Here is a 14,142-nt window from a genome sequence, read left to right as displayed (position 1 = left end):
CAAATATTCATGATTTTCCCAACCTGGAGTTGGCATCCCTACCAACCCAACAGCCAACCTACCTTTATCAGCCCCTCTGTCTTCAGCTTTTCATCTCCTTTCCTCCTGCAGCTTCTACTGAGGAAAACTATGGTTTTTCTTCACAGTGGGGACTAAAGCAGTTTACATTATTCCCTCCTCCTTTTTATCCACACAACAACCCAATGAGACTTGCTGCCGTGTTGCCACCTTATACAGCATCTATAAAGCTTATGGACTATGACGTAAAGTGGGACTGTGCAAATAGTGTGCCAGGGCATTGGACTGAATGGTAGCCGTGAGACTGTGCCACCCTGCTGGACTGTTGGCATGTGCCTAGGTGAGGGAAACCTTGTCCTGAAGCAACATGCCTAACCAGATGGGGAGCCATGGAAGACCCGATGCCTCTGGCTCCTACACCTCTGCAGCCTGATGCCAGAAGGCAAGGCAACCTCCCTGACCCTGCAAACACATGGAGCCAGCAGCAGTTCACTGAAGAGAAGCCTTGCTCTGCAAAGGGAACCAGGACATTCCTTCACAGACACCATAAGAAGCTCTCTTCTCCATCATGCAGGCACTCCCCCCCCCCCGCATATTGACATCTCCAGGGCTTTTTTTGTAGAAAAAGCCCAACAGGAACTCATTAGCATATTAGGCCACACCCTTGACAGCACAGTCCATTAGCATATTAGGCCACACCCCCATGTTACCAGAAGTGTGGTCATCCAGCCACACCCACCTTTTGCTTCTTATTCGGTTTACCTTGTTTGTGGTCAAAACCCAGGGCCTTTTTTTGTAGCAGGAACTCCTTTGCATGTTAGGCCACACACCCCTAATGTAGCCAATCCTAATGAGTTTCTGCTGTTGGGTGTGGCCCATTATGCTAATGAGCTCCTGCTGGGCGTGGCCAACTCAGGAGCCAGCCGGAACTCAGTTCCTGTGCGTTCCTGCCCAAAAATAGCCCTGGACATCTCCAAGTGAAGCACGTAGGCAACTTCAGCCTCAACAAAAGAACTCCTTCCATGATAGGATTCGTGAGCAGTCACTTTTCCAGCTCACACAGCTGTTTTCCATTGGATTTAACAGCAACTACCGGCGATGGAGTTGGGACATTACTATTCTTTTCTCTCTCTTGTCTTTCCCCTTCCCCCATAAGAGATGTCAGTATTAGTCTACCACTATTTCAATTTCCCAATGATTAATCCCTTTTTCCTGGCCCATTAACAGTAGTTATGCTACAAGGGGACTACGTGACTAAAGGAGCATCAGCTCCCAGTCATTTTAGGGTATAAAAGGACAGCATCACCCCATTGCTCGCTCGCTCTCATTTCCATCCTCCTAACCCCACCCTATCTTGTTGGTTCCATTCCTTGCACAGTTTGGAGCCTTCCCACGTGTGTTGTTGGCAATTCATGATTCCCCTCCCCTAGTTATTTCCTTTTTTGCTGCAGATTCAACTCACCATGTCGGACAGGTAAAGTATTGCCTACCAACGGTATTTCCTGCTAATGCAAACGTCTCTGTACCTTTCTATCTGAATTCCTACATCTGTATTGTGTGTGTGTGTGTTTGATTTTATATTGTGTGTTTGAGAATCCTTTCAGTAAAAGAAATCACTGGTTCTTAACATCTAGTCTCAGCGGATTGTACCAGTAGAAGTGTTAACATCTTACTCAAGACATAGAGACAAGGATTGGTTGCCATATAAAGATTTAATTAAAAAAGAGGGAACAGAATGGGTAATGAAAAAGCAGAATGAAATTGAATATGAATATGAATGGTTGAAATATATGCAGATTTACGATCTTTTTAGATCAGATAAAAGAAACTATGGTTTTAGAGAGGAAAAAAACGAAATGGAAAATGTTTGGGAGAGTGGAGGGGGAAAAATATCTCTAAAATGTATAAAGTGTTGTTAAAATGGTATACAGAAGAGGAAACTGTGAAAGAGCAAATGATAAAATGGGCAATAAATATGAATAAGGAAGTGTTTATTGAAACCTGGGAATATTTGTGGAAAAACTCTATTAAGTTATCGCCTTGTACCAATGTTAGAGAGACTTGTTATAAAATGATGTATAGGTGGTACATGACTCCGAAAAAAATTGCAAATATGCTATTTCTGGGGTCTGGCTAAAGTTGGACTCCCTTATACATAAGTTATTGGTCCTATAGTTAATGTCTATCGCCAATGAATATTCATAATTCCCCACATTTATTAAGATATAAGGCAATTTGGCTAACAGGTAGGTTAGGCTGAAAGTATGTGACTGGTCCAAAAATCACCCAGTGAGCTTCCACAGCAATATGGGGATCTAAACCTGGGTCTCGCAAACCCTATGCTGAAGCTCTGACCATTGTACTACACTGACTTTCATAGGGTGGCTGCTGTTGAACAGTAGCAAGCAGCCAGACCTAGTTGAATCATGCAAGTCAGGTGGTATCAAGTTACCCTGAGGGTGCTGCTAGGCCTAGATTTGCCAGCCTCCCCCAGAATTACAACTGAACTCCAGATAACAGAGATCTGTCCACTTGGAGAAAATGGGTGGACTCTGTGGCATTCTATCCCTCTGAGGCATCTCCCCTCCCCAAACTCTGCACTCCTCAGACTTCACCACAGAATCTCCAGGAATTTCCCAACCTGGAGTGGGCAATCTTAGTCCCAGGTCTGGCTCCAACCCCCCTGCTAGTTAGCCATTCATAGTGCAGGAAGAATCCTCCACAATCTCCCAGTCCTGCTTTTTGCTCCCCACCCCCCCAGCTATAAGCCTCTCACTGTTGATGCAGTGGGGCCTGGAGTAGATCCCCACAGTGGCCATTTCAAAAGGTATTGGGGGAGAGAAATTCAACCACCTCCCTGTGTTTTTTTTAAAACTTTTTGGATTTTTCTGCAGACCCAAAGAGTCTCCTGAGTCTGTAGAAAAACCTGTTGGAGGAGAGTGTGCCCTGTATCTGCAGAAATTAGTATCCACACAGAGTGGGGACTGCTGAGAATTAGATTTTCCCTCCTCGGTCCAGCTACTCATGGCTTTTGTCCACATGAGTGTCCTGATCCCCAATATCAGGCTTGTGTAGTTCCAAAGGAGTTTGTGGGGCAGGGGGAGAGGAATGCATCAGAAGATCTGCTTTCATTAGTACCTAGTACTTATGATTTATGGGGTCCAATTCAGTACATTTAAAAAACTTCTCACAGTTTGCATATGGATCTCCTATTTCTACCCTATTAGTACTATTTTATCTGAGTTTCTGTGCTTCTTTTAATACACCTGAAAAGGCTGTGGCATTATTCAGACATAACACTAATTAGCCTGGGAGATTCTTGGGCTCACATTTCCCCTCTTCTCCACCCCCATTCAACTCAAGCAAAGCCAGCTAATGAGGTTTTGTACTTCTATGACAAATCATAGCTTGCTGTTACATCTGATTCAGGAAAACTGGTGCTTTCCTTACAAATGAGAATTCCATATCAGGAAGATCCAACAACTGTTTTGAATTTTGCTTTGCAGGGAAAGCAAAGCATAGTTCACCAGTTCACAAGTAATGGTAAAAACAGATTGCTTACCTGTAACTGATGATCTTCGAGTGGTGATCTGTGCAGTACCACACACGGGTTGGGTGCCTGTGCACAACCTCACCCAAAAAATTCCAGAGCTTGCCTCAGAATCCTTTTGGCAGGCTCTCTTCCCACTCTGGGGAGCAGATACACACTGCACATGCCTGGAGTGGGGGAGAGAGCTGCCTCCCACTCAGTTCCTTCGACCACTACCAGTAAGTCTCGACAAAAATCCAGGTAAGTGATCAAGAGATGCCAGCAGTGGGGAAGGCTGGGTGGGATTGTGGTACTGCACAGAAGACCACTCAAAGATCACCAGTTACAGGTAAGCAGCCTGTTTATCTTCTCCATGGTCTCTGTGCAGTCCCACACATGGGTGACTGAAGAGCTGAACCAGGCAGAGGAGGGAGCTGGCAGCTGAAAGAAAACAGAGAGTTAGTCTCAGATGACACAATAGAGATCCTATCTGAGGAGCACAAAGGCTCACACAAAAAGAGATTGAAGAACTGTCTGGCCAAAAGCAGCATCCCTCTGGGCTCAAACATCGAGTGTACAGTGAGACACAAAGGTCAGTGGGGGGGATCATGTGGCGGCTGCACAAACACCTTCTAATGGGACACCAGCCAGAAAGGCTGTTGACGTCGACATTGCTCTCGTGGAATGTGCAGTGATACAGGGAGGCAGGTGTTGCTTCGCAAGTTCATAGCATAAAGAGATCGTAGAGGCCATCCACTTGGAGAGTCTCTGGGAATAGATCTGTTCCCCCTTCTGTGGCATTCCGTAGGCCACAATCAGTCTTTGGGATTTGCAGAACGATCTGGTCCTCTGAAGACAAAAAGAAAGGGCCCTTCGGACATCGAGGGAATGCAGGGCCCACTGAGCATCATACACAGGATTTGGAAAAAAACGTTGAAAGTGTAGACGATTTCGAAAGGTGAAGTGCCAAAACCACCTTAGGTAAAAGAACAACTTTGTCCCTGCAGAAAATCGTATATGGGGGATCCGCCCAAAAGCCAGCCAGTTCTCCCACCTGGCAAGCCATAGTGATGGCAATGAGGAAAACCATCTTCCATGAAAATAGATGAAGATTGGTGGATGCCAAAGGCTCAAAGGGACAACCCATCAGTTGGGAAAGGACCAGGGAAATACTCCACATTGGGACCAAAGGCTTCTGTGGAGGACACATATGGAGAAGACCTAGTGAGACGATGAGAAAAAACAGTAGTCCCATCTACCGAGGGTGATGCGCCGAAATTGCTGCAAGGTGAACCTTCAACGCAGAGTAGGTAAGACCAGAGTCCTTTAACAATGTAATGTAAGAAAAAATATCTGAGAAAGAAGCAGCTGAAGGGTTAAAAGAGTTCCAAAAGGCATAAGCCATAAATCGAAACCATTTTGCCTGGTATGTATGTTGAGTAGATGGCTTATGGACATTCAAGAGAATCTCTGAAGCAGCAGGAGTGGAGACTATTGCAGTATCCTCCAAGCTGTAAATTTGTAGAATCCGGGATCATGATGGAGGATCCAACCTCAATCTCAGGAAAGGAGGTCTGGAACCAGAGGCAGTTGGAGGAAAACTTTCCTTGATAGGCTGAGCAGGTGAGGAAACCAGGGTTGGTGAGGCCACCACGGGGTGATGAGGACACAGGAAGTTGTGTCCGCCACGATCTTGTGTAGCACCCCTGGAATCAGTGGAAACAGAGGGAAGAAGTAGAAAGGTGGCTGGTCCACCACTGTAGGAACGCGTCCCCTGGAGAACTCATGGACGGTCGACCTTGAGTGAAGTATCTGGGACACTGGGTGTTGTGCACTGTCGCAAAGCCATTAATCGCCGGATGGCTGAATGCCTGGAAAACAGGATCAAGGTACTTGGGATGGATAGACCATATGGTTTTGGAGGCCCTCATGCAACTGAGAAGATTCGCATCTACATTGAAGACACCCAGTACATGAACCGCGGAGATGGAGATGGTATGAAGAAGGCACCATTCCTATAAAGTGACTGCAATGTGGCATAGTCACCTGGAAGCTGTCCCCCCCTCTACTTGTTGATGTAGAATACCGTGGCAAAATTGTTGGGGGCTATTTGGACAGTCCTGCCAACCACTGCCTGATGAAAAGACTTGAGGGCCCGGTGAACAGCAACAAGTTTGAGGCAGTTGATGTGGTAGTGAACCTCTCAATTCAACCATGCACCATGAGCAGTCAGAGTCCCACACGGGGCTCCCTAACCCCAGAGCGAGGCATCTGTGGAGATGTGAACCTCCAGAGAAGGATGTCAAAAAGGCATGCCGCAGAGGAGGTGTGTCTGGAGTGACCACCATAGAAGGGAAAGGAGAACATCCGGGGGGATGAGAAGAATCCTCTTCAATGAAGGGTGCTGTAGATAGAAGGAGCGGAGAAACCATAACTGTCTCATCCAAAGGCAAGCATTCGAGACAAAAAAACCTGTTGAGGTAAAGAAGCCCAAAAGCTTTATTATCAACCAAGCCAACTGATGAGGATGACGGATGAAATCCAAAGCCAGGGCAACAATGGAACGTGCATGAATCCGTGGGAGGAATGCCATCTCCTGTCTGGTATCGAGAAGAGGCCCGAGGAATTGCAGGATCTGCATTGGTTCCAGTAAAGACTTCGGGAGATTGACACAGAGACCTAGATGGTGAACAAGGGCAAGGGCTTTGTGGAGATGTGTCATCTGTATATGGATAAAGAGTGATTTCCCCATCGGTGTAGTTCCCCCGCCACAACAGCTATCATTTTGGTAAAAACTCAAGGAGCCGTGGAAAGGCTGAATGGGAGAACCTGATACTGGTAATGATGTGTGCTGATCGCAAACCGAAGGAATTTGTGTCCTGATCACAAACTGAAGAGAGCCAGTATGGCGCAGTAGTTAAGTACACGGACTCCTAATCTGGGAGAACCGGGTTTGATTTCCCACTCCTCCACTTGCAGCTGCTGGATGACCTTGGGCAAGCTGAAGTTCTGATAAAAGCTGTCCTCGAAAAAGAGCAGTTTCTGTCAGAGCTCTCTCAGCCCCACCTACCTCACAGGATGTCTGTTGTGGGGAGGGAAAGGAGTTTGTAAGCTGCTCTGAGACTCCTTCGGGTAGTGAAGGGCGGGGTATAAATCCAATCTCTTCTCTTCTTCTCTTCTGTGTTGAGGCTGGATGGTAATGTCGAAATAGATGTCATGAAGATTGATGGATGCTAGCCATCCATCCTTTGGTAGGAGAGGAAGAATAGACTGCAGGGTGATCATGCGGAATTTCTTGTATTAGACGAAGAGGCTCAAGTCTCACAAATCCATGATCGTTTGAACGCCCTTTTGGGGATGGTGAAGTACTGGGAGTAGAACTGAAGAGTCTGTTCTGCTTCTGGAACAATCTCAATAGCTCCCTTGAAAAGAAGAGTGTCGACGTCTGCTAGCGGTGAAGGCGGAGTGGCAACAAAATGATGGGAGGTTGGAAGTGAAATGAACTCTATGGTGCAGATGATGGTCAGGACCCAATGATCGGTGATAATATCTTCCCAAGCAAGGAGATGGGGAAGAAGACGGGTGCCGATGGGTGGAGTGAAGGGAAGAGGTGAAGGAGGTGTCCTGCAAGCGAGATAGTCAGACATAAGACTGTGTAGGTGCCTGAGTCTTTGATTTCAAAGAAAATGACTGGCAAGAATCAAAGGATTTGCACTTCCACATTGCAGGTGTTGCAGGAGAAGGTTGACATTTGGAGTAGTACAGCTTCCATTGACGGGGCTGAGGATGCTGCGGTGTCGAGTAAGAGACTCCCAGATTCCTTGCTTTCTTGTGGCTATCATCAACCACCTTTAAGGTGTCATCAGTGGAAGCATGGAAGAGGCCCTCTCCATCAAAGGGCAAGTCTTCAATTTTAGACTTGGCATCAGGCTGCAGGGAAGTTGACTGCAGCCAAGCATGGTGACAAAGAGCAATGGAAGAAGCCAAATTCTTGTAGAAGCATGTCACAGCATGGCATATCGAATTAATTTGCTGTTTGGAAATCACACAGATCTCAGAAAGTATGGCAGAAAGATCTCAGAAAGCACGGCACTGCATCCAAGACAGGTCTGACAACTAAGGCGACATTGAAAGCACAGGCAGCCAGGTAGGAGAGGTAAGTATCAATGCGTGCATTCATAGAAGAGAGAGCATAGATCTTCTTAGCAAGGAAGTCAACCTTGCAGCCTTCCTGATCTGGGGGAACCAACTGATGCGGTTGTTTCGATTTAGAAGAAGAGTGGACAATCATAGAATTCGGTGGGGGATGGTTGAATAAGAATTTACTCGAGGATTCCTGAACCTTGTATAGGACATTGTAGCATTTGGAGACAGGAGGAACACAGGCAGGGTGATCCCAGGAATCTTTCAACACTGACAAATGTCTGAGAAGAAGTAGGAGGATGGTAGCTCAGCTTGCACCAATTTATGGACCACGTCCGTAACCATGAGTGTATCTGTAGCACCCTGCACCTCAAGAGCCATAGCCAACCTGGTGATGAGTTCTAGGTAAGCCTTGAGACCCTCAGTAGGAGAAAGGGACCCTGTACAATTCTCCCTCTAAGCTGTGGAGTCTTGTGAGCAAAAATTCTACTTTGTGAGCTACTGGCATAAAAGCTGTGAGCGAGCAATTTGGCTACACTGCATAAACTAGTCTGCTGTGGAGCCATCCTTCCTGAGCTAAAACAAAAATGTGTGAGCCGGAAGCTAAAAAACTGTGTGCTAGCTCACCCTAACTCAGCTTAAAGGGAACACTGTACACATGAGATCGTCATCTTGAGGAGTCACCTCGGCATCAATGCCACCAGAGTCAGAGTGAACAGAATCGGAATCTGAGGAGATTGACAAGGACGGTGGAGTGAGCTGAGCTAAAGTCTTAGATGGATCATGGTTAGTAGAAGTAGACTGATCCAGAAGACCAGAAGGAGCCCTAGAGGCTGGATCCTGAGTAGTTGAGGTATCTGAAATTACAGCATGCAAATTTAAAGAATGTACAGATGCATAAGATGGCGAGCGGCCACTACGAGATCAAGGGGTAGCATGACGAGGAGGCGTGCTCCCACTTCGATCGGAGTGGCGATAGTAGCATGGAGTCCGTTATCTGAGTATGAGGGGCAACGAGTAGAGTGGTGAGCCCTCCAAGCAAAAGACCAGGATCCCCGAGATCGGGACCAGGACCTTGACGAAGAATGATAGTGCCTATGCTCCCTGCGGTCATAGTGTGAGCGAGGAGTGTGTGACCGGTTTTACAAGAAATGTTCCCTGTCATCCAACAAGTGGAGAGGAGGACGGGAGTCTCTGGAGACAGACCAGTGCTTCTGGACCAAGGTCGAAGAATAGTGGGAAGGCAGAGATTTAGAGAGCCGGGGCTGAGGTTGTTGGCCTGGTGTGACACGGTCAGTCTGAGAAGAGAGAGCCAGGGTCAACACAGGTGAGTTATCATCAGTCTTTGGAAGCACAGTAGATGCTGGGCGAGTGACTGGGGTCGAGATACCCGAAATGATGACGGGTTTGAGTGCAGGAGCCGAGCCAAGCTCGACTTTTTTGACTTAAAGGTCAAAGCTTCAACCATCTCCATTTTCTTCGATTTATGCGGCCTTTTTTGTGGCTTAGGTGGAACCGCTGGGTCAGAGGGCTTCTGAGTAGGAACTGAAGAGGAATGAGATGCCACCGAAGACATTCCTGGGTGAACCACTGCTTCTAAAAGCTTTGAGGCATGCCGCTCAATTGTGTCGGACCTGCTTAGTGAACTTGGCACAGTGAGGGCAGGTCTCAACCTGGTGCTGTTCCCCAAGACAAATAAGACACAGATTGTGCCCGTTTGCAGGACAGCGGCAACACTCCTTAAAAAGAGAGTAGGGCCCATATGCACACCTTCCCAATCAAGGAGGGGGGAGGGTAAGGGGTGGGGAAAAGAGAGAAAATAAGAAAAGTAATTTATTTATTTTTTTAGTAAAGACGAAGGAAAAGTCCAAAGAAGAAAATGGTAGAGAAAAGTTAGGATGAAGTAAGGGACTTAGCTGAGGCGAAGCGAAGAGACAATGAAGAGAGGTGTGAACACAAGGGCAGTCGAAGAACTGAGTGGGAGGTGGCTCTCTCCCCCGCTCCAGGCATATGCAGTGTGTGCCTGCTACCCAAAGTGGGAAGAGAGCCTGCCAAAAAGATTCTGAGGCAATCTCTGGAAGTTTCTACAGTGAGGTTGTGCACAGGCGCCCAACCCATGTGTGGGCCTGCACAGAGACCACAAAGAAGATATTACAGTTTGCTGTAAAAGTGGAGAAAAATAGCTAGACGTATGAGGGTGGGAGAGCACATTAGTGCAAATGCATGATCCCTTGTTTTATATAGGAGCAAACAATTGCTTGCTGTTATCTTTGAAGCATGCCTGTATGAAATTTAACGTTATGGTATAATAACAGCTTACAAATTCATTAAGTGGGTAGGAATACCATGCATGGTGTTTACTCAAGTGGGATTGATTTGATGGTGTTGTACCAGCATAAGTCGCTACTGAACTGTTGCTTAAAAATGAAAATCATGAAAACCTGTAAGTATATGTCAACTAACAACATATTTATTTCAAATTGAAAAGCAGAATTCATTCACATTATGACTCAAGTGCCATGACTTCAATTTTCACATTTGGTCATGTTTCTCTTTTTGAGCACAAGGGGGAAAAAACTTTATTAAAGATATTAGCTAAAAATACATATCACAGTTTTCATCATTACAAATCTAGTCGAGTAAATAGAAAACAGTTTTTCTTGTTGAAGCAATTCCAACAATTCAGCATTATAAATAAATAGTGAGGCCAAAATATATTTGAGGCACTTCATTTTTGCATCTTTAGCTGGGAGAATTCCTAATGGTATATGCAATATAATTAAATTTAAAAGGGAGCTTTGAATGGGCCCTATCAGGTCCAAACAAAAAACCTTTAACTTCAACCATGTTACTTATTTTTTTCAAGAAATGGGCTTGCGTGTGATCTCACAAATCCAAGTAATTTGTAAGCAATTTTATGGTTGATCCCCAAACTAGTTACCTAGAATATTTTCATTTAAGTAATAAAATTCTGTTCTAAATTGTTCTCTCCTATGAGCCAGTAGAAACAGAAAATCAACAAAGAATCTAGTTTAAGTGGTTTTTTTATTGTACTGTTAATTTGAAACAATATTTGAAACAAATTACTAGCTATAACAACGCAAACCAGTAGAGACTGAAATAATGAATAGGAAGTATGATATACCAACAATGAGGATGATTTTTATAAATATTGTCACAGGCTCAATTTTTTGTCGCTAAGGCACATTATTCAACTTTTAGCCCTTTGGATTTAAATTCAGAGTGTAGAATCTGTGATAAGCATCTCCCAAATTCTTCCAAAATCATTTGTTCAGCTAGGCAGACAGTGTAAGATTCTTTTTCTGCCTCTTCTGCTTGAGCCAGGAGACAGGCACATGTTGCCTCAACCACTTCCCATGATATACATGTATTAGACTGCCTATTGGAAAAATCAGAATGAATATATTTAACATCTGAATATGTAAATTAATTTTAAAAAGATTAAAAACGCTCATTCTATTTAAACACACTTGGGGGTCTGAAAATCTGGTCCACCACTGAACAGATGCAAGTAGGCAGATATGATCTGAAATGGAGAAAAGGATGCTACACCTTTGCCCCACACAGAAATTAGTTGTGCTTTCTCAGCTGTCTCTCTTGTATTTCAATCATTCACATTCCCTATTTCAAGAGAAATGGAGTCATTTGAATACCTGCTGGAATTGACAGATCAGAATTTGTTATTCAGTTCTTCTGTACAACAGTTTTCGAAGGCTTGTATATAAGCCTTTTACTACAGTTTTAACAGAACTGTCACCTTACCAACTACATACATTTGAGAGCCTGTATGGACAAATCCAGAGACATCCTGAAATATGATACATAAAGGGTTTTTTTTTACATTTAATAGGGCCATATTCCAACCTAGTATTCAAGGAAACCTGACAACCATTTATGGTGAGTTTTAATAGCATATGTAGCATAGCTGCCTCAAAAGCGTATATATAAAGTATATGTTAGTACAAAAGAGCGGCAGTATTGCATCCCTCACCACTGCGACAGTGTGTAGCTGGAATAAGTTATCTAGCTCTGACCGAATAACTGTCTGTAGGTAGGATAAAGCATATTAAAAGAAGCAAGAAGTGGTCAAAAGGAGCAGACAGCTAAATTCAAGGCTTCGTGTAAATTATAGATACATTTGTAGTTAAAAACCAATACTAATAACTAAAAATAATCTGTTATTTCAAGATACATGTCTTAGAAAAAAATTGAAATTATTTTGTTAATTCTTGATATTCACCTGTCTTTTCTGGGTTTTGATAATATTTCAGAGGTAGAAAATGATACAGAGTCATTTCCTTCATTATTTCTAATCTCCATATAATTTGGCATATTCATTAGTGTTTTTCGATCTGGGCTTTCTTCATAATTTTTACAGCCAACACATTTGCAGATAGATGAACACATAATTTTAGCCTAGAAAGTGCAAAAATACTTTTATTTCTTATTGTTATTTAATAATGATGATGATGATGATGATGATGATGATATTAATACACACACACACATACACGTTTGGCTCCCCTGCAACTTGATCCTATGCATGTGTATTTGGAAGTGAATCCTGCTGAATTCAATACAGCCAGATTTCAAATAAGTATGCATTGGTTTATAGCTTTGATGCATTTCTGAAAAAAACAAGGGAGGCAGCATTGGCTGAGAAGTTTCTGCGGCTGTGCCTCTCTGGGAGTCCCCGTTTGCAGTCCTGATGAAGGCATCGAAAACTCATTGAATTATCTGGAGGATAAGTTGACTGCAGCCTATTTCTTACTCTTTGTCTCAAGTTTTAAGGACTGGATCTACTTGCTGTTTATAACATGCTGTTTATCTCCCTTATATATAAAAGCCAAATGGTGGTGGCACTTCTCTAGAACATTCCACATGCTCCGGAATTGGTTGGTGCCCTGGTGTGTCACTCAGAATCTGTCCCTAGCCACTGGCTGCATTGCTTGAGTCTTGCCTCCAACATTCTAAACAGTTTGCTGTCCCCACCCCCCATAGCCAGTCAGAACACAGAGGTTATTTGCATATGCAGCCTCATTGGCCTTTGCCTCAGAACACAGAGGTCGTTTGCATATGCGACTTGATTGGCTTTTGCCTCTAACATTCTAAACAGTTTGCTGTTCTGAGGTAAAATGTGTCCAATCTCCAGGTGAGGGCTGGAGATCACTCAGAATTACAACTGCTTTCCAGATGGCAGAGATCAGTTCCCCTGGAGAAAATGGTGGGATCTATATCCTTATATGCTGCTGAGGGGGCGACCGTATGACAGCCAATATGATGTAGCAGTCAGGGCTTCAGAGCGGACAGGTACAAAGCCATAGACTCCACCCTCCAGACCAACCATTCCCTTCTGGGGAACCATCATTGCCAATCTCCAGGTGAGGGCTGGAGATCACTCAAAATTACAACTGTTCTTTAGGTAGCAGAGATCAGTTCCTCTGGAGAAAATGGTGGACTCAGTGTCATTATACCCTGGTGAGGTCGCCACAGCAAATTGACACTGAGGGTTCAAGGCCGGGGCACCTGCCCAGAGCCTCTTTCTAGAGACGGTTGTATTTATTTCCATAACAGTCCTTTTCCCTAGTTGTTTAATATTATCTTAAGTCTTAAGAAGTACATGTACTTGCTTGATGGACATCTGAAGATTATGTTTTATAGTCCATTGAAATTGTGAATTGAGAATCTGTGAAGTCTTTCTTTTGGGTTGGGAGTGTCAAATAGTAAATGTTAGATATTGCTTTAAATCTCCAGCCTATTCATTGCAGCTCATGCATTTCACATATTGAAGATTGATGTATATTTGAGAAATATTTGGAGCCTTATATGATGTTAAGTCATATATGATTCTCAGATATATAGCACCTATGACTTCACTTACAGTTGGTTTTTCACTTAGGATAGGCTCTCATTCATCCCATCATCAGCCACCAAAGAAGTTCCTTTCCCTCACTTTCCCATCCTCCTGCCTTCACCCTTACATACTGCTTCCCAAGGTAGATCCAGGTGGTCAGCCGTGTTGGTCTGAAGCAGTAGAACAAATTTAGAGTCCAGTGGAACCTTTAAGACCAACAAAGGTTTATTCAAGGTATGAGCTTTCGTGTGCAAGGCACACTTTTTCAAATAAATTGGAATGGTAGGTAACTTTCAAGCTTATACACAGGGATTGAACAGCAAATTAACATAACACAGGCTGCGGTCACACGGAACATTAGCCACGCTACAGAGACGGAAGATAGGTGGATTTTCCGGGCACGATCACACCACCCCATCTGGGAAGCGTAGAGCTCCCGTGCCGAACCCGAGGCTTCCTGCCGAAGATGCGGGGTAAAAAACTAGTACCTCCGAGGTACTAGTTTCCGTAAACCGTGGGACAAGGGCGGTGTCAGCTAGCTGCCATTGTATCTGGTGTTACCTGCTTAACACGTCTT

The 14,142-nt window shown here is 44.4% G+C and overlaps 1 protein-coding gene across 1 annotated transcript in view; it reads right to left on the bottom strand.

Moving 5' to 3' along the window:
- Positions 1–10,897: 10,897 nt before the first annotated feature.
- Positions 10,898–14,142, bottom strand: part of MTL5 (metallothionein-like 5, testis-specific (tesmin)) — a 40,277-nt gene continuing 37,032 nt past the window's right edge. Inside the window, exons 10-12 of the mRNA XM_015412831.1 lie at positions 11,952–12,127; positions 11,365–11,367; positions 10,898–11,090 (exon numbers count right to left, since the gene is read on the bottom strand). Of these exons, the coding sequence (XP_015268317.1) occupies positions 10,898–11,090; positions 11,365–11,367; positions 11,952–12,127 (372 nt within the window). The remainder of the gene's footprint in view (positions 11,091–11,364; positions 11,368–11,951; positions 12,128–14,142) is intronic.

The sequence above is a fragment of the Gekko japonicus genome, unplaced genomic scaffold (genome assembly GCF_001447785.1).
Source record: "Gekko japonicus isolate JY-2015 unplaced genomic scaffold, Gekko_japonicus_V1.1 scaffold1149, whole genome shotgun sequence".
NCBI lineage: Eukaryota > Metazoa > Chordata > Lepidosauria > Squamata > Gekkonidae > Gekko > Gekko japonicus.
The sequence above is the reverse complement of the archived record's forward strand: the minus strand, read 5'-3'. Positions and strand labels throughout refer to the sequence as shown.